At 44.4% G+C, this 24,320-nt stretch overlaps 1 protein-coding gene across 3 annotated transcripts in view; it reads left to right on the forward strand.

Moving 5' to 3' along the window:
• Window positions 1-3,664: 3,664 nt before the first annotated feature.
• Window positions 3,665-24,320, forward strand: part of NRP1 (neuropilin 1) — a 162,461-nt gene continuing 141,805 nt past the window's right edge. For all 3 annotated transcript variants that reach the window (XM_003786716.3, XM_012803355.2, XM_003786717.3), the window contains exons 1-2: window positions 3,665-4,246; window positions 7,775-7,949. In XM_003786716.3, the coding sequence (XP_003786764.1) occupies window positions 4,174-4,246; window positions 7,775-7,949 (248 nt within the window). In that variant the 5' untranslated portion in view covers window positions 3,665-4,173. The remainder of the gene's footprint in view (window positions 4,247-7,774; window positions 7,950-24,320) is intronic.

Genomic DNA, 24,320 nt, shown 5'->3' on the forward strand with positions numbered 1-24,320 from the left:
TTACCCCACCCAGAACTCATTCTGCCACAAACATTTTGAATCTACCAACGTGATTAAAAATTCAGCATGGTCTTTCATCGTGTTTGTTATTCATTGTGCTGTATTACAAACATTTCACATTTTGAGTTTGTTTTAAGATCTCAGGTGATACTCTTTTCTCCAATATTTAAAGAATTTTTCAAGGTAACTTTTAAAAGGATGAAAACAAAGGATCGGAAAGTAAAGATTCCTTTGTTTAAAGCTTTCCTTCTCTACCAGTGAGAATTAAGGAGATAGCTACAAATCGGGGTCGCCAAGACACACTTTGCATCATGAAGTCATTTGACAGAAGTGCCATTTTTAATAGCATTATTTTTAAATACTAGTTTGTTTAAATTCCAACTTTTCCTCTTTTTTCCAGTTACACTTCATCTGTTCTTACATTTCAAATGTGGGTTAGTTCCTACTAAAAATACGGTGTTTTATTGCTTTTCTGAAATATGTGGGTTTGATGCTGTTAAAAAAAAAATTCAAAAAAAAACTTGACTAGACTTGACGTAGTTTTGAACTACCAACCTGAATCTCCATATTGTGTCCATCTGAAGCACTTTGAGGAAGTTAGTGGCTCAAATGGCCTTCTGGGAGCAATCGATTTCACCTTATTTCTGACAAATTGATGAGAGCTTGATGAAAGGAACCAGCATTACCCATCCAGTCTATTCTTAATGAAGGGCTGTGGTCCCAGCCCGGCTTGGGAGTCCTAGCTGAGAGGGCCTGACCCCTGCTGAAGCCCAGTGGGAGTCCAGGCAGCCCCTCCTGGGCATTCTGGGAGGGTAGCAGGGGAATCTTCCCTTTCCTGGAACTGGCTTCTCTCCAGTCTGGGGATTTGCAGTATCAGGAGCAGAGATGTGTCCATGAGACCAAAAATAAAATCAACCTGGGAACACGGTTGAGTTCTCCCTCTGCCATCACTTAATTCTCATGTAAAGTCGGTCTGTGTCCCTGACTGGGGAATTGCAGAAATCTAAAACTGACCCTTGTCACCACTTAGTGGAATCCGACAGCAAAGGAAAGAGGTTGTTAGCAAGGACAATTTGCTCCGTACCAGCCCACTAGCCAGCAATTATCAATCAGCGCGGTAGGGCTCCATTACCCAGTTCTGTGTGTGGAGAGAGAAAATCTGGGAAGCCTCAGATCCGCGAAGACCAGGGAAATCAGAGGCATAACTTAAACATGATATTTCCCTCTGAGTACATAGGGCATGCCTTATTAGTTGGTTGGAGAAAGCTGGCCAAAGTGCTCAGCGGGTGAGCAAGAAAGGAGCCTTGCGTTTTCTGCGCGCTGAGCCGCCAGAGTCCTTCCCCGAGGAGAGGCAGGAGAGAGCCAGAGGGAACGAGGTCAGGCTGGGGGCGGTCCCTCGCTGCGGGCTCGATCCGGTGGCTTTATTTGTTGGCCTGGCGGGTCTAGGCTGGGAAATGCACACTCAGCAGGGAAAGGGGAAGAGAGATGGGCGGCAGTTTTCTAAAAACAACACAGCTCAAGTCTCCCGCGTGTGCCCCCTCGCTCACCCCGCCCAGGCGCAGACCGGTCACAACGGGCGCCCCGGAGCGAGCGCGGCAGCCGCTTCCCACGAGGAAGCAGGCGGGAATCTGTGACTCGGGCGGCCCGGCCACCGCTCCCGCCCTGTTCCCCTTCTCTGTCAACCTTCCAGGTCCGGAAAGGCGCCTCTCCCTCGGAGCCTTGGACGGAGGTCGCTCGGGGTCACCCTAAATCTGACGAAGCCGCTCGCACCGCGCAGCTAGGGGCTGGGACTGGCGGGGCTGAGCCGGGGGAGGGGCGGCGCGGGTCGTAGCCGGGCGCCCGGGCTCCGCTTGGCCGCGCTCGCTCCCCGGGGTCTGCTCTGGGCGCGGCCAGACCGCCGCCTGACCCCCAGTCCCCAACCGCTCCTTCAGCCTTACCCAGGCATCGGACTCCCGGGCTTTCAGTGTCTCCTCCCCACCCTGCGCTCCCAGGGGTCCGTAAACAGAGAAAGAAGCTGGAGAGAACAGGGAAGCGCTCCGGGCCAGGGCAGGCTCGTGGCGCCCGGGGGGCCCGGCTCTCTAGCTCCGCGGCGCGAGGGGCAGGAGAAAAGGAAGGCTTGACTGCGGTAAGAGGGTGGCGACTGCCGGCCCTGTGGGCGCACCTCGGCACTGCCCAGGGTCCGTATGTACCCCAGGGGCGCGCGTCACCGCGCCCAGCGGGACCCGAGAGCGCTGAGCCCTTGCTTGGAGCCCGCGCGCCTTGGGCTGCCTTTCGCCCTGCCCGCCGCTAGATCTTCAGCCAAAACCTTTGACCAAGTCTTCCTGCCAACATTCCTAACACTCCTGTGCCAGCTCTTTGCGCCAGGTAGGAATCAGACTGTGCTCTGGCGGTGCGTATGTAAACGCTAATTCCCAGGAGGTGTGTGACCTTTTCACCTTCCCCACAAACTCCTTGGGAGGTGGTCCGTGGGCATTTTGCCCTTCCCCAGGGCCTGGTCCGTGGCTGCAACCTGTTTGTTCCCTGAAATGTCCTTGTTCTTCATATCCCCACACGCCTCCTGCAGCAGTTCTCAGAAAGCCCTTGGGGACTGCACTTGGGGCTAAGGACGTGCCGCCCTGGGAAGTGGGGGTGGGCATGAGCTCCAGGACCCACGTGCACAATTGCCAGTTGTCGGGAGCGGCCACTGCAAGCGCCCTGCACCCAGCATCCCCTCCCCCGCCGTTCTTCCCCCTCCCGCGGGATGCACACAAACTGGGGACACCAGACCCCTCATTTTCCATCCCCTCCCCGGCACCTGGGCCAGAGACAGAGCTGGGCGGGGTCGGGCGGAGGCTGCCCCCTAGCTTGGAAGGCGCAGCACCTCCCACCCTCCGGCTTCCCCTCTGTCCCGGAGGAGAGGTCACCAAATCTCTGCAAACAATAATGCCCAGGGCGCGCGAGCAGAAGGCAGCCGGGCGCGACTGGCACCCAGCCACGCGCCCTGGTGCTGGCCAGGGAGGCCATGTGGGGCTGCAGCCCAGCCTCACCCGCCTGTGATATACACAGCAGCTACACTGCCGCCCCTAGTCCGGCTGTGCCCTGCGTCTCCCATTCCAGTCCGGCTTTCTCCCACTAGCCCTCCAGACCCTGCCTGGGGCGTCCAGGGACGCCCAGCTGCTCCCTGTCCCAGGTCTCGGGTTGGCACGGTAGGGAGTGGCAGAGGGTGATACCGCGCTTCTCGCCGCCACTGGGCACCGGCCCGCCGGGGATTTGAAGTGGCGAGAAGCAGCCGCCACCTCCCGGGCGCTCTGCACTCAGCAGCGGTTGAAATCTTCGCCTTGGGGAGCTGCCCAGTTATCCGCCCCCTCCCCGAGGGCCCAGAGCGAGCACGAGAGGTGGGCTAGCCCGACTCTGAGGCTGGCACTGACCCCAACGCGCTGTCCTCCAAGACGCACCCCCACACGCCCTGGGCGCAGACCTCCAGCGCCTTTCCTCCCGTGGAGATCCCCGCAGGGCCTCCGAGAGAGACAGACAGACGGACGGGGAAGCACTCGGAGGGAAACTTGGTCCTCCCTGTCTCCTGTCAGGCAATCACCAGCGAGCCTGTGCGCTGAGAGGGGAGGGAGGAAGCGAGGGAAGGGCTCCAGAGGGTGGGGGAGGCCGGGGGAGGTGGGGAGGCGGGGGTGCAGTTGGTGAAACTCCTCTGCCTCCGGCTCATCTTTTCATTGCTCGCTGCACTCCTTCCCGCAGACACCCGGACCTCCCCTGGGCGCCAGCTCCTCGGCTCCAACGGGTCCAGAAACAAACCGGATTTTTTTTTTTTTCTTCCTGGAAATTGGCTTTAGTGCGTGTTGCCCTCCCTCCTTCCCTCCTCCCCCTCCCCCTCTTTTCCTCCCCCTCCCCTTTTTTTGAGACATGGCCCGGGCAGTCGCTCCTGGAAGAGGAACAAGTGTGGGAAAAGGGAGAGGAAACCGGAGCTAAATGACAGGATGCAGGCGACTTGAGACACAAAAAGAGAAGCGTTGCTCTCGGATCAAGGCACTGCTTCCCCGCTTTCCTTTCTCCAAGACGGACTGAGGATTTTACAGCTCTAGGAGGAGTTGGAGCGCTTGGGATTGTTTAAGATTCCCCTCTTTCCTGGCCGTATTTCCTTGCCGTTCTCCCGCGTCTGCCTGGGGATCCGGCGAAGGGAGAATGGAGAGGGAGCTGCCGCTCCTCTGCGCCGCGCTAGCCCTCGCCCTCGCCCTGGCCGGCGCTTTTCGCAACGGTAAGTGACAGGCGGAGGCGCGGGTGACAGCGCGGCGCCCCGGGGCTCCGGCTGCCCGCGTCCTGCCGCGGCTCCGCTTCCCGCCCCGGCCGCGGGGGCTCACCCAGAGCTGCGGGGATGAGCCCGGGAATCACCCGACCTCCCGGGCGAAGGAAACTTTTATCTGGGAGAAGAAATGAGGAAATAAGCTCAGTCGGGTTAGGGCCAGAGGCTTTTAGATCTTTGGGCCCCCTCCTGAACTTGGTAGTTAGGTTTGAGGGGCTTTTCCTGCCTCAGTTACGAGGCTGAGCCGCCTACCTTCCCAGATCAGCACACCAATTATCTTAATAATGTTTCCTCCCAAAGGCAATTAGGTAGGACTCCCTTTCAAAAATCTGATGGCTGTTGAAAGTTAATGAACACTTTACTGGGAGAACTTACTTCCTGGTTCTTCTGCAGCTCCCCTACACGGTTTCCACTGGTGGGGGACTGCAGGAGAGAGAGCGGTGTGTGGGTTGCTGGTCCGCCCTCCCCCGCCTTGGTAAGTCGTCCCTGATCCATCTGGAGTATGAATGAAAGTTGCCTAGTGTCAATACGGGAACCTGGTATATACAGGGCAAGGCACCTAGATTTCTGAAAATCCCTAACCCAGTTGCAGCTTCCACTTAGCTTTTAAAACCACTCACTGTTAAGTAAATAAAAAACTGTTCAGGCACATAAACAGTACCATGTAACCTAAATAATGTGTTTTAAAATGTGATCTGGTCTGTAGGCATGTTTAACTGGAAAGTAGAGGCTGGCCAGGGTATGCAATTAGCTTTACAGTAAGTCACCATCAATTGTTATTAACTAATGATCAAATATTTACTTTTGTCTGGCTTAGATTTCAATCAAAGTAATTAGGAGAAAAGAACATCCCCTACTTACCGTGGTCTATTGTTTTAATAAGAAACCACAAGTGCAGGGGTTCATACCAACAGGAATTTAAATCACATCTTTATGATGGAAGTTAATCTCTCTAATATGCTTCAAGGCTTTATGATTTAAGCAACAGATTTTTTTTCTCCCCAACAGCTACCAGGCAGCGTTCCCTAAAAGGTATACTTAGCAGCAAAACATACGAGAAAATAACCATAGAACGTGGAGTTCAACTTATTAATGAACCTGAGTTGACGGCATCTTTCTGCTCTCTGGCAGGGAAACAGAGCTCACACACAAAATTGTGAATGCACAGTTCAGTTTATTAATGAACCTGGGTTGGTGGCATCTTTTCTATACTCTGGCAGGGACAGAAATAACATTCTCTTCCAACTGAAAGAGCTGAAGTGGTTAGACTTAAGAAATTGCAGTAACCCTCTGTCTTCCACAATTCCTGAGTTTAAATCCATAGTAGGGGAGTTCACAGAATGGACTTGAAACCTGTGCACAGGCTTTCAGACTTTAGGTTGTAAACTCCACAGATACATGGGATATATTATATGCACATGTAATAGACGCATAGATGTAGACATGCATGCACACACATGCACAAACATATTTCTTAATTTCCTTAGCAGAAATCTGGGGAATGCTGAGAATCTGAGCTTCAGTGGATGAGCTTAACTAGGTAAAGCCATGTTGCTACGCTTGAAGTGACCAGAGCCAGTAAATGCCTCTGTAACCAGGCAGACCTCTTAAAGCCATGTCCACCTCCTCCAAGTACCAGTGTCTGCTAAATTAATTCATTAACCTTATTTAGGACTAATGGTCCAGAGTCATTAGAAATTGCTCTTTCCTAATCAACTGTTAGAGAGATTTAACAGAGCCAGGGAGTCTAGCAGTTCCCATTATCTTATTACACTGTCACTTTCTCAGAAGTCACAGATTAAAGAGCTCTGGTGTGGTACCAAGTCCACCTAAATGTCTTCTGAAGTGACTCTGTCAAGTGACTAGACCCAGTGCTGTTTTATTTCACTCCTCAAACAGATGCCAGACACTGCCATGATGTTTGTCCAGAGCTGGAGGAGACTTAATGAGCCCAGGTCACTTTCCAAGTTTTCTGTACATTTAAAATAACGCATGAGTCTCAGTAGAATCACATTAACAGAGTCCAGTATGATCATTAGCTAAGATTTTGAACTCTGGTTGCAACATCATTTCTTCTTGGCAAACCTTAAGCTTTTATAAGCCAGGGCAAAGGAAACAGGATAAAACTACCACTGGCCTAAGAAACAGCCAGAAAACATCTAAAAATTGGGGGGAAAAAACCCAATATAATCTATATTGTCTTCTTCTTAATTTATGGGAAATGATTTCTGTAATGCATGTAGCTTTATGCATTTTTGATGTGCACTTCATCTTTCATTTCCATTTGACCTGGTTTTCCTGTAATAAAATTCTGTAGATTTATAAATTCATGCTGAGAGCAAAGAATGCTATTCTCTTTCCACAGGGAATCTATTAGATGCAATATTAAAATCTATATATACCATTACTGAAAATTTGTGATTGATAGGCTTACATATTTCACTGCTTTCATACCTGTTCCTCTTACAGAGTTTATGCACCCAATTTTTATTGCCCCAAATTAAGCATCAATAAATGTGGCAGCCTTTCAAGACTGAAGCTCTCCAGCATAAAATCCATCATAAAAAGTGACAATGAGAATCTATGCTGAACAATAAAGCAGCCAGGGATTGGTTTATTTGGCTCTCAGTGACTCACTCGAGCATTTTTTTAAAGGGGGGTGTGGAGGCAGCTCAAAACTAGTTAGCTTACCTTTCTCAGAACGTGAGGATGGGCTCACCATAGGTGATAGCCAGCTCTGTGTGGTGGGCTATTTTTCTCCCACCATTTAGGTAATTAGAATTAACGCCATGTGGCTGTTTACTTTTCCTCCTGCACTGTAGCTTTGATCTGATCTCTAAGCCTGAGCAACTTTACTTGGAGAAGGAAGCAGAATTATTTCTGCTTCACCAAATAGACTTTGTTCTCTGCTGATCTGGATCTCAAGAGCAGAGATAACACAAAATCACTTAGATTTATGGGCAGATAAAACAAAGACCCCCCCCCCCAAAAGTCTGGCTTTAAGCCAATCAAAGACAATCCCCACTGATCAATGACATAGACCAGGCTTATCATGAAAGAGCAACACAAGGGGCCCAAGAGCATCTTTCCCTCACTTTCTACTTAGAACTTGCTACTTAATGTGATTACACTTCTTGGGGGATAATTAAGTCTAGCAGAAGCTCCCAGGGGACCATGTTAACATCAATTGAGGGATTTAATGTTTTAATGCTAGAAGACCTCTTTCTTGGGGAGGAACTTTGGGGGAAGAGTCATCTCAGATCTCAGCCTGCCTTCTCCCTGAGCCAGTGTTCAAAGAGGTTTTTTTTGGGGGGGGGGTAGTTTTTCTCTCAGTGCCACCTGAGGGACTTGGGGGGACCTCTTGGAGTTTTGCTTTAAAAGTTAAGAAATGTTTAATCACCTGTAATTTATAGACAGAGAGCTAGAAAACCTAACAGGTTGTCAGGGAAAGATCTACTAAAATCTTTATTATTATTATTGCAGATAAATGTGGCGATACTATAAAGATTGAAAACCCCGGGTACCTTACGTCTCCTGGTTATCCTCATTCTTATCACCCAAGTGAAAAATGTGAATGGCTGATTCAGGCTCCGGATCCATCCCAGAGAATTATGATCAACTTCAACCCTCACTTTGATTTGGAGGACAGAGACTGCAAGTAAGTGGGAATGTATCTGAACAGGGCACCACAGCACCATCTAGTGGTCACGCCTGTCTATGGGGGAAAAGGCGTGTGTTCAATGTGGATTATAAATGGATCCAGGAGGGATTCCAATCTCTGCCAGATCATATGTCAATGGTATGGAAATTAAATTACATTAAGTGATTTCTGAGTTCCCCAAACCAGGAAGATTATATTTAAACGTGTAACCTCTCATACTCTTTCCTGTTAACACTTTGGGGCTTGCAACTCTTTTTTGTGTTGCAAGAAATACAAAGAGTATATATCTTTCTTCTTTCTTTAGAAATGAAAACTCTCACTTGCATTTTTATTAAATAAACACAGTCACTAACATACATTGCATGCCCAGATAGTGAAATTGGATATTTGGAAACAAATCTGTGCTACATGTTCTGTGTTAAGAACTGTATTCATCGCAGCAACTTTGACACGGTAAAAGCAAATTATCATTGAATAAAAACAAGCCTTATTGGGCAAGTCAGATGAGAGGGTTTTTTTATGGTAGATTACTGATTAAAAGACTTTTATGAAAGATGGTAGAAAAGAATTGTTAGGGCACAGTGAATACATTGGGAACTCAAATATAACTCAGTGTTTCATCTATCTGCTTTGGTATTGCTATCTCCTTCTATTGTTAGGTTATTAAGGATCAATTTGTGCCAGATTGCATTATTATGAAGCAGTTATAGGGATGGCCTAAATTACATTTCCTTGCTTTATTTGAAAGAAATGGTGTTTGGAAAGTATATTTTCACCTTGCACGTAGCCGTGTACTCAGATCTCTGCTATGTCCTCATTACCCTGTTCTACTGCAAGTCGTGTAGTCGCCACCGTGAAGCTGAATATCGATCTTCAGTTAAGTTTATATATACAAATAGTTTTATAAAAGGCAAATAATCTATTCAAATCGATTTAGGATGGTTTCTCAGGGACTGGTATTTTCCCCCAAGTTTTAAAATGGCTCAGTTTAATGTAATTGCATACCATGATCTATAGGCTACTACTTCCAGGGGACCTAAACCTTATTTTGCAAGTATATTTATTATCGAAGATGGTCTATTTGTGCACGCTTATTTCTTTTAGGGAAGTGCTCAGCCACCTGTTGTATGGGCGCAGTAGACTAGCTTTTCATTGTCAGGGAAAGGAGGTCATCTGGTTAATTCAACATTTTGGTGCCTAGCGAATTAGCATAAATTCCGAGACGGATAATCAGCTTCCAAATAATCAGCATATATTACAATGCAATGAAATTATGCCAATTCCAGTTCAATCTTTGCTCTGTGATTCAGGAATGTTTTAGGGCATTGACTTTTTAATCTTGGGTGAAGGTTCCATAAAGTGTCCCCGTGACTGCTAGGAAGTCACAGGGAGTTCACTGTGGGCCTTTCTTTCTTTTTCTCCTGCACCCTTCACTTCCTCTTCCTCTCCTGCTCCTCCTCCTTCTTACTTATATTCTTTGTGGTGGTTTTTATAGTGTCCATCACTGTTCTAGGCCATATGGAGTCTTGCTTTCTATTTGATTTAATTTAATTATTATTGCTGCCTTTTGACAACGCTAAAATTGCTCTAGGAGATATTTCTAGGAAACTCCGGTAAAACATACTCAGGCAGGCACATCAGTCCAAAAAATCAAGTGCTATTAGAATTCAATAAAGTCATGGTTACTGATTCCTGATATCTGGAAATTGTAGCTATGTATATGTTTAATGTAATAGTTAAAGAATTCAGAATAATCATGAGTTATTAGCCATAAGGTACTGGTAAATGTTCAGCAACTGACTCCGGGCAGCAGGTGGGCCAAGTCCTGATTTGTAGTATTTGCTAATGTCCATGATATAAATATCACTGCCATGGCCAAGTTCTAACTACTTATGGTCACTATGCACAAACTTGCAAAGAGATGGGTACAATTGGTTCTTAGGAGCTGGTGCAAGGCAGCTCCAGTGTGCAGCTGGAACAGAAGTTTAAGAAGGGAAGCCAGTTGAACCAGTTATATGTGTAAAGTGCTTACAACACTGTCTGGTGCACTAGAAACCTTACATGACTATTTGTGAGGTTAGGGTTGGTGAGATGAAAAGAGCACCTCTTTCGCTGGTTGCCTTCTTTCAAGATCAGATACAAGATGTTTATAATTTATAGGAAGTGACAATTTTAGTGGCATTACCAAGGTATTCAAGAAACTGATGTGGCCAAGAAAATTGTTTCTATAATCATCTTAATGATGTTGAGGTGTTTGTTTGCTTGTTAAACAGAGTAGGGTGATCTCTCAATTGTCTCAACTGAGGCTTTGCTGTCTATGAAGGAGCCTTCTCCTGGCTAGCATTGCAAGGCTGATATGTTTAGCTTAAAGAAGTTGATGGAGGTTAGACCCATGGAAAATGTCTTTGTGCCATGTTTGGAAGTGCTGCTATCTGATCTTTTTATCAATGACAAATTCCAGAAAGATGTAAGATCTATTTAAGACACTGCCTTTGCTATCTTTCTGGGCTGATCCATCTGACTCCTGGTCATTGTAAAGGTTGCAGTTGTTATTCTACTAACGTAGCACAATAATTACCTGTTTTTGTAAAGGCTTTGAGAAGAACCCACACTTGAAAGTTTATGGGTGATTTGAATTCCCTAGGAAAAAAAGTGGAAAACACTAGACCATCTTTGAAGATCAAATTCATAGACTTCAAAGTTTGTATTAGACAACTAAAAACATATTTTTGTTTTGGGGTTTTTCTTTTTGTAATTTATTTTAGGCTATTTACAAAAGTAGATTTTAGGTGTCGAAAAACTAGGCACGGTAAACCACATTCAGAGAGCAGATAAGCACTTAGTTATCACTCCTATTAAGAACAAACTTTTCATTTTATTTGAGATATTTAATATTTTTCCTGTTTTATCTACATGATCTGCCTATTGGCAGTAAAAAATACGTGCTGTAGTGATGCTGTAAGGTTATCAGTAGGGGAACAAAATGAAAGAGCAGATGTGAAATCCCTTTGAAAAGGTAAACGTGTTCCTCCAAATAAATTATCATTATTGTGATACCTTTAACACTGTAGTGATTGTTAGAACATTTAGAAATATGAAACTAAACATGTGTCAAACTAAATATATTGATCCAGTAATGGGATGATTCACACATCATACACTCTTCATTCTCTCTTGAAATTGTCAGTATTTGTACAGTCAACTTTCACCATGAGAAAGCTCTGGAAATCAATGCCATAGACCATTTGCTTATTGAGAAACATCCTTGGGACCCAAATAAGCCATTTTCTTTTGGAGGATGAAGGGATGGATAAGTAATTTAATGGACCAGCCAAATAGTACCGGTAGGAAGAATATTTTTTTATTTAGATTTTTATTGTTTTATTTATAATTGGGTAAGAAAAATCATTTAGTAATCATAAGGCAGTATACGGATTTTCGTGTGACTAGCACTAAGATTGACACAGTTCATAAGCAAACGATAGATCAAACTTTCCAAAACGGGTGTTAAGTTTTTACAGTAGCTGTCAAAGAGGGACACTTCCTTAGAGAAAATATATGGATGAGTTGTCCGCTGTAGTTTTAATGCAACAATCTGTGTTTATGCTACACTTGAAGCACATTTCATTACATACATGCATCAAAACCATAATACTAAAACCCCTGAACTCTTGTACTGAATAAGGTGTGGTATCAATCAATCATTCAATAGAACAGTTGACTAGGGTCTACGGGGCTAACATTGGACCAGGTTTCTAGCTGGCCATGCCCTTGACTTTATTGTTTTGTCGATGTAAAAGACGACTCTAGAGAATGTTCTGAGAGAAGGTGTTGAAGGAAGGGAAAGAAGGACGATTTCTCTTTTTGGCACCAGCAGAATCCTGCCCCCTTGTGAAGAATCAAAGCACAATTACAAGTGAAAAAGAAGGAAACAGAGTGACTGGCTGAGAGTTCCCCCAAAGACATGTTCATTGTACCTTGTAAATGGTGTCCGGTCTTGACATTGAACTAGTTGGATCTCACACCACTGAACCTTTCTTCCGTGGTCAGGCAGACATCTTGAATCTCATAAAAGTTTACATCTGTATAATCAACAAGAATGTCATTGCTACGGTAGTTGGAATGTATGCAACTTTTCCAGTTTCCCAGCAATGCAAACTATCAGCATGATAATTTATAATGGTTTGTGACTAATACCGCTGAGCAAAGAGGTGTGTGGTTACATTCAGATCAGATGTCTTCATCTGGGGAGCAATAAATGTTTCACAGACATTGGGTTAAAAACATTAGAAAATGAATGTGAAGGTCCAGGAAAGAGTCTGAAAAGGTTGTAGTGCTGTGGAGAGAAAGCCCAGTAGTGGTTTTCTTACTGACAGGACCCTGACTGCAATCCCGATTGGACGGGGCTGCTTTGTATAGTAGCCTAGACGCTTTTCTCTCTGTAATTTAGATTTATAATTTCTTCTTTGTGGGACCAACAATAGGTGTGTTTTTCCAAATTTGGTGCATTGAAAGGAATGCTTCACTTCCGTAACTTCCTAGGAGGTTGGATCACAGTGACATTATAGTGAAATATAGATAATGGCCAAGTTTGGGGATTTGGTAGGAATAAATCACACATCATTTCTTTAATGCTACTTTTAATATGACCTAACTTATTACCAACTTTGAGCCATTGCGAATCTCATTTATTTTCATGGACTATGAACTCGATGAATGAAAATGAATCTGTCTTTAGTTCCTCGAATCTGATTATTCCTATAGATTTAATTACACAACAGTCATTGATTGACAACTTTTAGAATGTAAAAATTCCATTTTTTGGTTTCCCTGAATAATGTTTTCTGGTTTGATGCTTACTTTTCTTATGTTGCTGAGCCCATCATGGCCTTTTTTTTTTTTTTTTTTGCATTAATTTTTTTTAAATGTTACATTTAGATACTCTTTTTTTTTTTTTTTTCCATTTTTTGGCTGGGGCCGGGTTTGAACCTGCTGCCTCTGGTACATGGGGCCAGCGCCCTACTCCTTAAGCCACAGGTGCCGCCCACATTTAAATACTCTTTATCTCACTTACTAAGACTTTTGGCTTTTTGTGTCTGGGTTAAGTGTCTCACTCTAGTCTCATGTCTAATAGGATCATTTAAGCTAAAACAAAGACTTTGTTTGATGGAAAACTATGGATATTTTAAGCCAAAGTACTTCTTCATTTTCTGTATGAAATATAGAAGTGTCTATACTTTTAGTTATATTATAGCATGTGTTTATTTTATTTTTTTAATTTGTTTTTTATTAGATCATCATTGTGTACATTAATTCTCTCACAAGATACAGTGTGTTAACTTCTATATACAGTTTGGAAAACTCTCATCCAAGTGGCTAACATAGCCATCATGTCTTTCTCATAATTGTCATGTTAAGACATTTATATTCAACCTTTAGACAAATTCACCTGTACCCAAATAGGATAAACTATAGGCATGATCCCCACAATATCATTCTCTTCACCCATCCTCCCCCCACCCCTTTCCCCGTAGTCTAGGGCTCCATTTGGATTGTAGCTTTCCTAAGATAGCTAACAATTAGTTTCAGAATAGTGTTGAGTACATTGGATACTTTTTCTTCCATTCTTGAGACACTTTATAGCATGTGTTTAGAAAACCATACAACCTCAGTGCAACATTTGACAAAATTTTGCAAGATGAACACATCCACACAACCAGTCCAGAGCACAGAGACTTCTAGCTTCCTACAAGCCCTTTGGTGTCCACTTTGGGTCACTAACTTTTACCCTAAAGGGTCAAATTAGGTTCTTTCCACTTGTATGACTCCATTTTCGTAAATTACAAAATCAGACAAAACTGAGCTATAATCTTAGAAGTCTGTAAGTACCGTCCTTTGGATATAGACAGTCTTTGGAGAAGAGATAGAAAAGCATGGACTATACCCCTTTCTAATCAAAAAGAAGAGTGCTACTGATGCACTTGATAATTTTTTTCTTACCCAGTGGCTGCTGAAGCAATATCTTGCCTCTTTTTCCTACACTATAGTTATGTTAAAACAGAGACAAAGTTTTCAATCTGGGGTCTGCTTTTATATGCAGGGAATATTCCTAAAAAGCCTCTTTTGTTTATTTGTCTTCATCTCTTCATTGCTAGTTTTGATCCTGGATGGTTTCCCAATGGGAACAATGTGAGAAGCGCCACCACCAAGCCCAACTCAATTAAAAACCTATTGGGTGGATAAGAATGACCCCTTGTCAGAGCAATTGCTGGCCGGAGTTGTCGCTGCCACCAGCAGCATCCTGGGTTTCTACTCAGGCAGATAATGATCTACTTTCTTTTTTTTTGATTTTCTTTCCCCGTTAGCACTGATTGAATTTGAACAGAACCTCATGTGTTTAATAAAATTAATTTTCCCCATTATTCCTTCGTATACACAATCACATTGGAGCCTAATGAATCTGGAGGATTACAAAGTTGTTTGGTGTCAGACATTGCTGTAACTGAAAAGAAGCAACCTTTCCGAGCTAAAGGAGGAGGTTCGCTGAAATCTTATCAAATTGAATCAACATGTGCGTGGCATTTCCAACCAGATCTCACTTTGGGGAGCCGGCACTGAAGCATTGATCCAAGGGAGACATATGCCTTCGGCGGCAGGCACGCTCTGGTCCCCTTTCTTTCCAGCATAAAACTTGATAACGTGCACGCATGCTGACACGCTTTTAGCAGAAGCACACACACAAACACATATGTGCACGTAAAGGAGGCAAAAAAATAAACTTAACTAATTGCAATGGTAGTATTCACCAAGGCCGATAATTAAGCCGAGAGAACAAGAGACAAAATTAGTGTTCGGATCAGGTTCCAAATGTCTGTTAATTGGGTGTTTGTCATCAATCCTGATTGTAAGAGTCAGACTTGGCAGTACGTCGCACCTCGAGAGAGGCTTTCTCCTGCGCTGCTGGGGTTGATTGGCCCGTGTCTGGTATGTAGGTCAGTCGGGGCTGTCTTCTGGTTGCAACAATTCAGAGTCTTAGCAGACAGCCTCGACAGGGCAGTGTATTCATTCAGAACTGTGCCGGATTCTGCAGAGAAGCAGAGGCAGAAAAAACCAAACAAATAAACCCATCTTTTGGTTTCGGTCCACTCAATTCCTGAAGAAAAAGTTCAAGTTCACCATGGAGACCTTTTTTGCCTTCTAACAGGACGCTCAGGGCTGTGTTACTGGATCCTGTTTGGTCACCGTTTCTTTTCTTCCTGTGATTTTTCTTAATGTTATGTTAAAATATCCTTGATCTTGACAGAGAATTTTAGTGTTTTGTGTTCCCGGCGAGTGCCTCACTCTAGTCTTGTGTTTCAGAGCATCACTTAGGGGGTCCGACAATTAAGTCCATGAACTCGTTGGTGTGCATCACTAGGGTCGCCTTTGAAGTACTCCCCTGGGCCATCTGGTGAGCGCAGTGATATTTAGCAATGAGGTATGGAATGCTTTTTCTAGGAGGAGCTGGCAGACTTAATTGCCCGACCTTGTAGACGGAAACAAAGTACTTGCTTTATGGAAGACAGTAGGTATTTTAATTTAGATAACCCTAGAGCATTTGGAAAGGATAGATTGCTGCTAGTTATGTCCTCAGTGTGTGCCCTCCATGGGGCTAAACCCACCATGCACATGATACCACTTGATCTTCTGCCATCCTATTTTACAGATGACAGCCTTGAGGATTGGAAAGGTCAAATGAACAGAGTGCAAATACTCAGTGGCTACTCCAAGTATCTTTCCCTCTTTGTGATCAAATGCACACTTGGGATGCGCCTTTTGTTTTGGGGGGATGTTTGTCTGTTTTTTTGTTTTTGAGACTGAGCCTCACTATGTGGCCCTGTGTAGAGTATTGTGACTTCATAGCTCATAGCAACTTCAAACTCTTGGGCTCAAGTGATCCTGTTGCCTCAGCATTCTGAGACTACAGGGTGCCCACTGCAATGCCCAGCTATTTTTAGCAGAGATGGGGTCTTGCTCTTGCTTAGGCTGGTCTTGAACTCCTGAGCTCAAGTGATCCACGCACCTCAGTCTCCCAGAGTGCTGGGATTACAGGTGTGAGCCACCCTGCCCCACCTGGATGTGCCTTTGAATGAGAAAACTCTTACAACGTGTTGATGGCTTACTTTTTATCCCAACCCCTGTTTTCTTCTATGAACTCCCTCACACAAAAGTTAAAACATAAAACAATTAATTCTGGGGAAAGACCTAATTGAACTCAGAGTTCAGATGAAGTAAGCATTTGTGAAAACTATTCACAGGAACTTCTAAGCCATTGGCAATCTTCCACTCTATCAAAACTTGCCTTAATTTAGGAATAGAAATCTTGGGGAGGGAGAGAGAAGCAGATATCTAAATTCTGGTGCCTCTGGTTGATGGAAATTGAAAGTACAAAGTGTGTATAAATGGGATATTTGTTTGGTGCCTGACAACCAGGCAGCACATGGGTTTGATTTATACAATTGCGTAAGAGGGCACAGGAGATGCGTCCAGCCGTCTGAGCCACTGGGTCTCAGGCCCAGTAGTAAAAAGCCTGTATTTCCTTCCAAGGGCTGCTCCTTTGACTTAATCTCAGGCAAATATCAGAAAAGTGCTAGTCTCACTGCTCCCTCATTCATAAAATTTCAATACTTGTATTTGCCACAGTGGCTCTGCAAGGGTTAAAGGGAGAATGTCTGCTCAGGCACTGGGTTCCTAGGAGAAAAAGAAGAGTGTTTTTTGAGAAGAAACAGATGCTCCAGCGTATTTTGTTTTTATCTGGGCAGATCCTTTGTACAAGCAGCTGCCAGGTTGGAGGTGGCTTGTTGCTTCTGTGATAACCTGGCTTGTCACAGAGAGAGCTTCCAGTCCAGGGGTGAGGGGCTGAAAAGAGAAGCTAACTATCACTTAATTCAAGTTCTTAAATTTCTTTACAACAACCAGAGATGGCAAAGGCCATTCAATAGAATCATGATCCCAAGCCCTTGTCCGACTATTCAACCATAAGAGGATACGATTTGGGTCGCTGTTACGTAGGACATAAGCAACCCCTGAAAAGGCTGGGGAAAAAATTAAGACGGGGTCAAAAATCTTAGTCTTACGTAGATAATTTCCAACAATCCAAAGGCACTAAATTCTTACATCTAAAGAAAAAAGAACACACTCTTGACTCAAAGATTTAAAAAAAGGACATGAGGCTCCACATCCTTGGTAGTAGTACCAAGGCTGACTTGGTCCTATAAGGAATCATGTTGTTTTTAAATGGAGTAACCTTGGCTAAGTTAGATCATAGTTGGACTTTTTTTTTCTTTCATCTCGGTTCATATTTGTTCATTTTCAAATACTTGAGAAAGTAAGAAGTTATTTGTTAACACATTTGGTCACAGAACAGATGATTAAGATAAATTTGAGTTTTTAGATTAAATCCAAGTTTAAAAGATTAAATCCAATTCAAAGAGATGGCAGCCAGCCTGGGCATGGTGGCTAACGCCTGTAATCCTAGCACTCTGGGAGGCCCAGGTGGAAAGATTGCTTAAGCTCAGGAGTTTGAGACCAGCTTGAGCAAGAGTGAGACCCTGTCCCTAAAAATAGCCAGGCATTGTGGTGGGTACCTATAGTCCCAGCTACTCGGGAGGCTGAGGCAAGAGCATTGCTTGAGCCTAAGAGTTTGAGGTAGCAGTGAGTTATGACGTCATGGCATTCTACCGAGGAGGGTGACAAAGTAAGACTCTATTTCAGAAAAAAAAAAAAAAAAAAAAAGACAGCCAGTAAAAATGACAAGTCCTGATTAATTTGATGGTCTGACCCTAGAGCACTCTAGAGGCCTTCCCACTGTCTCTTTCTATATGGTCTTTGTTCTAAGTGTATAGATAAGCGTTTGTCTCTCCACTGGATCATGGCCTCAGTGAAGGCAGAAACATGTCTTACTTACATTTCTATGCTCCAAAATCCTGCAGTGTGCTTAACACATATAGGCACTCGTTTAATTAAACAGCTGTCACTTTCTCTGAAATTGAAATCAGGTCTACGTTGCATTGAGGTGAAAAACACAATGTTTCCCTGAGCAGAGTTGTGGTTCCCACTACACAGTATGGTGAAGAGCCCAGCAAAGTTGGGTTTAGATCGAGTGAAAGGGGCAATTTTGATAACTACTCAAGTGGGTGGTCTGTCCTAATGATGACCTTTTGGAAAGGACTTGTGATGTTCACTCCCCAGACATTGAGGTGGATGGGTAGATGCATTTCTCCACTCAGAGAGTCTAGCCACATCATTCCTCCACCTCCAGCTTGGTCAGAGGCATCTGAATTGAAATTTTGGACCCTTCAATGACCAGAAGCACAGGTAGAAGCGACAGATGGGTTGGACAGAGACAGGGCAGCAGGGAGCAAGCGTTTCTTTGCACACATACAGCATGCTCTCTTTTCCATTGTTACACGGTGGGACCAGGTTGCAAAGCTTAACCATGATATTTGGAATATTATTTCTGCCCTGGCTCTGTGGGAGCCCCTTGTACTGCCACACCTATGCCAGCAGCTTCTTCACTGCCCGTAATTTTATTTTTCAATGAGTGACGACCCCAGGCTGAGGGAAGGGGGAGAGGGTTTTGTTTAGTACTTTAGCTCTCGATTGGAATTTTTTCTTTTTTCCCCAAGGAAAATGTTTTGGATTCTCCTTCCCCTTTATCCCAATACCAATTTCTTTGTCTGTGGCCGGGGAGACTACTGAGTAATGATTAGGATATATAGATTCGGTCCTTTAAGACTGTGTGGCTCCCAACCTCCAGACCATGTACTAGTACCAGTCCATGGCCTGTTAGGAGCTGGGCTGCATCACAGGAGGTGAAGGTGAGTGGTGGGCAAATAGCATGGGAGTTAAGCTTCATCTGTATTTACAGCCGCTCCCCATCACTCGCATCACCGCCTGAGCTCCTCCTCCTGTCAGAGAGGAGGCAGCATTAGATTCTCATAGGAGCATGAACCCTGCTGTAAACTGTGCATATGAGGGATCTAGATTGTGTGCTCCTTATGAGAATCTAATGCCTGATGATCTGAGGTGGAGCTGAGGCCATAAGCAACACACTTTGGGTGTCTCCCATTATCCCCTGGTGGGACGATCTAGTTGCAGGAAAACAACCTGAAGGCACCCACGGATCCTACATACGGTGAGTTATGTAATTATTTCATTATATATTACAATGGGATTATAATAGAAATAAAGGGCACAATAAACATAATGCACTCAAATCATCCCAAACCATCCCTCTACCCCCACCCCAGTCTGTGGAAAAATTACTTCCAGGAAACTGGTCTCTGGTACCAAAAAAGGTTGGGGACCACTGCTTTAAGACACATCTTAATCTCCCTCTTCTGTTGTTACACCATCATACCTGATGTGTGTGTTAGTTCATTAATGCAGGCTGGGGATTTCTGGTTGTCAGGGGATTATGTTAGCAGCTCCCTGTGAAAAAGGATTCTGGAGACAATTAGGGATGTGGGGTTATAATTGTACCTCTGCCATTCATTCCCATCTGGGAGACAGGAGAAAGGTCATATGGGCTTGGTCCCCATATGTGAATGGCTGGAGGATGGCACTGCTAATTCTGGTCTCTTTGACAGTGTCTGTCCATGCATCTCAAGAAGATGTGACCATGACCTACAACAGGGTCTGATTAACTAACACTCTAGCTAGTCACAGCTTTCATTCCGAACCAAATACTCTCTTCTTCCTCTACCTCTCTCAATAACATGGTGTTGATGAGATAACGTATGTGGAAGTATCTTAAGAATGCAAGAGAAGTATGTTAAATAAACCTAGGTATTACTATAACAGGAAGGGCATCCACAGGTATCATTCCTTAAAATAAGTTCAGACCGTAAACAAAAACATCTGCATCCTTAGGAGGAGACACTTATAAATATTTCAAAAGCACTACGCATAGCCACACAATAGAGATAGTATCTGTGCTCAGCATGTATTCAGCCAGCAAGAATTTCTGAGTGTTCTTATAACAAGTTGACTGGTTACCTGTGTCATAATCATGGTCTTCTAAAAATCTAGATGGATGGAGTTTCTGCAAAATCTCATAGAGTTGCTATCAGTGTAACAAACTTGATGATGACAATAGCATTAATGGCTTTGAAAAATTATTTTCCTGTGTATGCCTGAGAACTTGTAAATAGGGTCAGTCTACTCAGACTGTAAACAAGCCCGTGGTTAAATAGCAAGGTGGGGCCAATAGCTTTGTGTTTATTCCACATGGATGCTGGTCCTTCCCAATCACTTCAACCCAACAGTATCAATATGTTCATTTCCAAGAAACAGGAAACTATGTGGATTTTATAGCATAAATTCATAGGGAAAGGCAGCTGGGGAAAAGTAAATGTTTTTAAATGGGTGGTCCGCCCTATTACCTCTGGTTCTAGTAGCCCCAGGTCCTTTAACTTTGCCATCTCCTTCCCTTCTTTCTGGTTATGACAGATTTTCCAATAGTGGTGATAAGGGGTCATGGGGTTGAGCCCCAACACCAAGGAACTGGTTTGCAGGAAAGACCTTGGAATCCTGCCAGAGAAGAGATCACTATTTTAACCCTTTGTTCTCACTTCACCCTCATGAATGGCAAGTACCCTTAGCCCTTTTCCATTCAAAATGGCTGCAGGTGTGGTTGGGAGGTCCATCCAGCAGAAGGGATTTGCTTTCCTTTTGGTGTAACCATTGTGGTCTTCACTCTCCTTGGACCTTATTTCCCTACAAATAAATATTTCATCTCTCTCTCTCTTTCCTATGACTCACAAAGGTGCTGAAAGTGGTAACTCCAATCCAGAATTCTAGCTTCTCTCTCGATCTTCTTCAGTGTCATTTCTGTCCCCGCCCCACTTGACTGAAACCATTTACTCAAATGATAAACCTCAGTGATTCTTCCCCTGCTCCAAAGCCTTGGCCCATTTTGTGGCTCTAATTTCTTCAGCCTTCATGTAGCATCACGCGATGGGGCACTCCCTCCTGTGGGTGGCTTTTTTCCTTCTCTAGTTGACATCATCTCTATTGTGTCATCTTGGTTTTCTCCCCTATTTCTCTGGCCACTTCTCTTTTTCGCTTCTCTTTCTTTTCCAACCCTGAAATATAGGCATTGGCCAAGGTTCTGCCTCTGCCCCAAATCTCTAGTCCCCGAACAACACTTTTTTTTTTTTTTTTGCGACAGAATCTCACTACGTCACCCTCGGTAGAGTCCCATGGCATCACAGCTCACAGCAACCTCAAACTCTTCAGCTTAAGTGATTCTTTTGCTTTGCTTCAGCCTCCCAAGTAGCTGGGACTATAGGTGATCACCACAATGCCCGGCTATTTTTTTGTTGTAGTTGTCATTGTTGTTTAGCAGGCCCGGGCTAGGTTCGAACCCACCAGCCCCAGTGTGTGTGACTGGTGCCCTAACTGCTGAGCTATGGGTGCAGAGCCCCTGGGCAACATTTTTGATCCAGCTACTAATACCCAGCCTGCTGTAGAACTGATCTAAGCCTTGGACTCAAACTTTCAGGCTCTTTCGGGGTGATGTTGTCACCTGGATAGCTGACTGTTTCCACAAATTACAAATCAAACTTCACACCACTCCATGCAGATGACATCTCTTCCTTTTCTCTCTCTCTCTCTCTCATTGATTTCTTCATTTCCTATTTATCTTAACTTGAAACTCTGGAACATCTCTTGATTTCTGTTTGCCCTCCAAACTCTACTTGGTTTAAAGGCTTCTAAGTGACATAGCTCTGATGTCTCCCATACCTTTCGCTGCTTATTTCTACTGCCAAAACCCAAATGCTAACACTTTTTAACCCACCATGGCACTATTGCATTAGCTTGCCAAAGGGGCTTTCTGCCATCTTGCCCTCTGCTTAGAAGCTTTGAGAGTTTCCCATTCTTCCTCACATCTGTGCTTCTTAACCTTGCCCCAGTGTCTCTTTCGCCTTATCTCCTGTTATGCATTGGTCACCTTGTAGTTCTTCAAACTCACTCCAGCTTCCCCCAAGCCTATGTTTAGGGGCTCCCTGCTAAGATGATACCCATCAGGCTCAGCACCCATCGCACAATGCTTATGGTGCCAGCCACATACACCAAAGTGGGAGGGTTCGAACGTGGCCCTGGCCAGCTAACCAACAATGACAACTGCAACAAAAAATAGCCAGGTATTGTGGTGGGTGCCTGTAGTCCCAGCTAGTTGGGAGGCTGAGGCAAGAGGATCACTGAAGCCCAAGACTTTGAGGTTGCTATGAGCTGTGACACCATGGCACTCTATCAAGGTGACATAATGAGACTCTGTCTCAAAAATGATGATACCCATCATCCCAGTTCCATCTGCAACGATGTTTCCTTCATAGGGCAATTTTAGATAACCATCTACCAGTCAAATATGGTCTCTCTTTCCCTGTCCTGTGACACCCCTGAGGACCATGTTTACATACCATCCATGTTCCTTCTGATAGTATATGTTGTACCCTAATCATTAACATTCTTCTGCTGTTCACCCAACTAGAACATACCATATTCACAAACAGAGACTGCATAGTGGTTTGCCTACTACAGGTGCTCAATTGATCCTTGCTGAGTTAAACTGACTGATAGGCATCAGACCAGTCTTGTACAGTGTGTCTATCTAACACAGGAAAACAAAGTCTTCTCTTTTGGGGCAAAGCTTTGCAGTTATTCTTCCTATCTGCGAGGTCAACTCTTCATTTTCTTGGGTAGTGAAATCAGCTTTATGTTTTTCCTCTAAGAAACCTCTACATTGGAGTAACTTTAGCTAAATCTCAAAAAAAAAAAAATATATATATATATACCAAAGCAGTATTTAACTGAAAACTTTTCTTTCTGTCTCACTATCATCTCCATAATCTGTTTTGGAGTTAGAAGCATAAAATGTATTAACATTGTAGGCGTATGTCCTGATTGCTGAGTGTTCTCTGACATCCCCACAACTCTTGGGACTTTGTGTCACCATTCTGTAAACTCGGCCTATTGTATATGCACATCTGGGCTCACATCCAAACCACCTTTACATAAATTAAACACAAATAATTTAAAGCCTGCTTCCCTTCCAGCTGGCAACACCAGTAAACGCGCATGTTAACTTCACAGCGGGGCTTGCTGGGGAAGATACACAAACTGAACTTCTCCCTGAGAGACGTTAACAGGGAGATGCATTTCTTGCAGGATGGTGTAAATATGCTAGTCTATACTGGAAAAATAACAGGTCCCAGAAGCTACCTAGAGCAGTGGTAGATGGAGCTACCCAGGCATGCTTGGGGTGAGCGTTTTCAGAAGGAAGTGGGCATCGAGGGGTTTCTGCTGTTCCCTGGGTCACACCTCTCCTACCATACCAGTGTGTCCTCAGCTTTTCTTAAGATCACATGGCACAAAGAGCTGATGCCAGTCCAAGAGAAAAAGGCAAAGACGTAACAGGTGCGTGGTGATACCTACAGCATCAAGTAAGCCCAGCCACCTCTAACTCCCCTAATCTTACACTTATTTTTCTGGGATATTCCCAGATGTTTCTGTTACTTATATATTCTAGAAACACACGGAGAGCACTCCCTCATTCCCACATCCTTAGTTTGTCTGCACCCATAGAGCAGAATAACTTAGATGATAAAGTCTTGAGCTTTATGATAAAGTTATTCCGGGAGGATGAAGGATTAGCTGTGGCAGAGGAAGGAACACCACCTGATGGTCCCCCCTCTTAGTCTCAGTAGGGCTGCCCTTTGTGGACCACGTTGGTGGTTCTCTTGAGAAACTTACTTAATGAACGCTATCAGTTCTTGCGTGATCCCCCGGGGTGTGTGTTGTGATCCTGAACTCCAGAAGTCACTCAGCCTCTATCTAGTTAGCCGTGGAGTCAAGTGTTGAATCTTTCTGAGCCTCTGTTTCCTTGCCTAGGAGTAGAGTGAGTTCTTCTCTTTAAGCCTGTTTTATTTTTGGCTCTAGTATAACAGAATTCCATTTCTCCAAGGGAATCCTCTTGACATAAACTCAGACAGTGGTGTCCAACCCATGGTTCATGGGCGGCATGAGGACTTTTTGCCTTTCTGCAGTGGCAGATATTATGAAAATTAATGCACAGACCTACCTTCCTTCCTTCCTTCCTTCCTTCCTTCCTTTCTTTCCTTCCTTCCTTCCTTCCTTCCTTCCTTCCTTCCCTCTCTCTCTTTCTTCTTTCCTTCCTTCCTTCCTTTCTTTCCCTCCCTCCCTCCCTCTCTCTCTCTCTTTTTTTTTTCTTTCTTTCTTTCTTTCTTTTTTTCCTTCCTTCCTTCCTTCCTTCCTCCCTTCCCTTCCCTTCCCCTCCCTCCCTCCCTCCCTTCCTTCCTTCCT

The sequence above is a fragment of the Otolemur garnettii genome, unplaced genomic scaffold (assembly GCF_000181295.1).
Source record: "Otolemur garnettii isolate 467f Iridium unplaced genomic scaffold, OtoGar3 scaffold00019, whole genome shotgun sequence".
Lineage (NCBI taxonomy): Eukaryota > Metazoa > Chordata > Mammalia > Primates > Galagidae > Otolemur > Otolemur garnettii.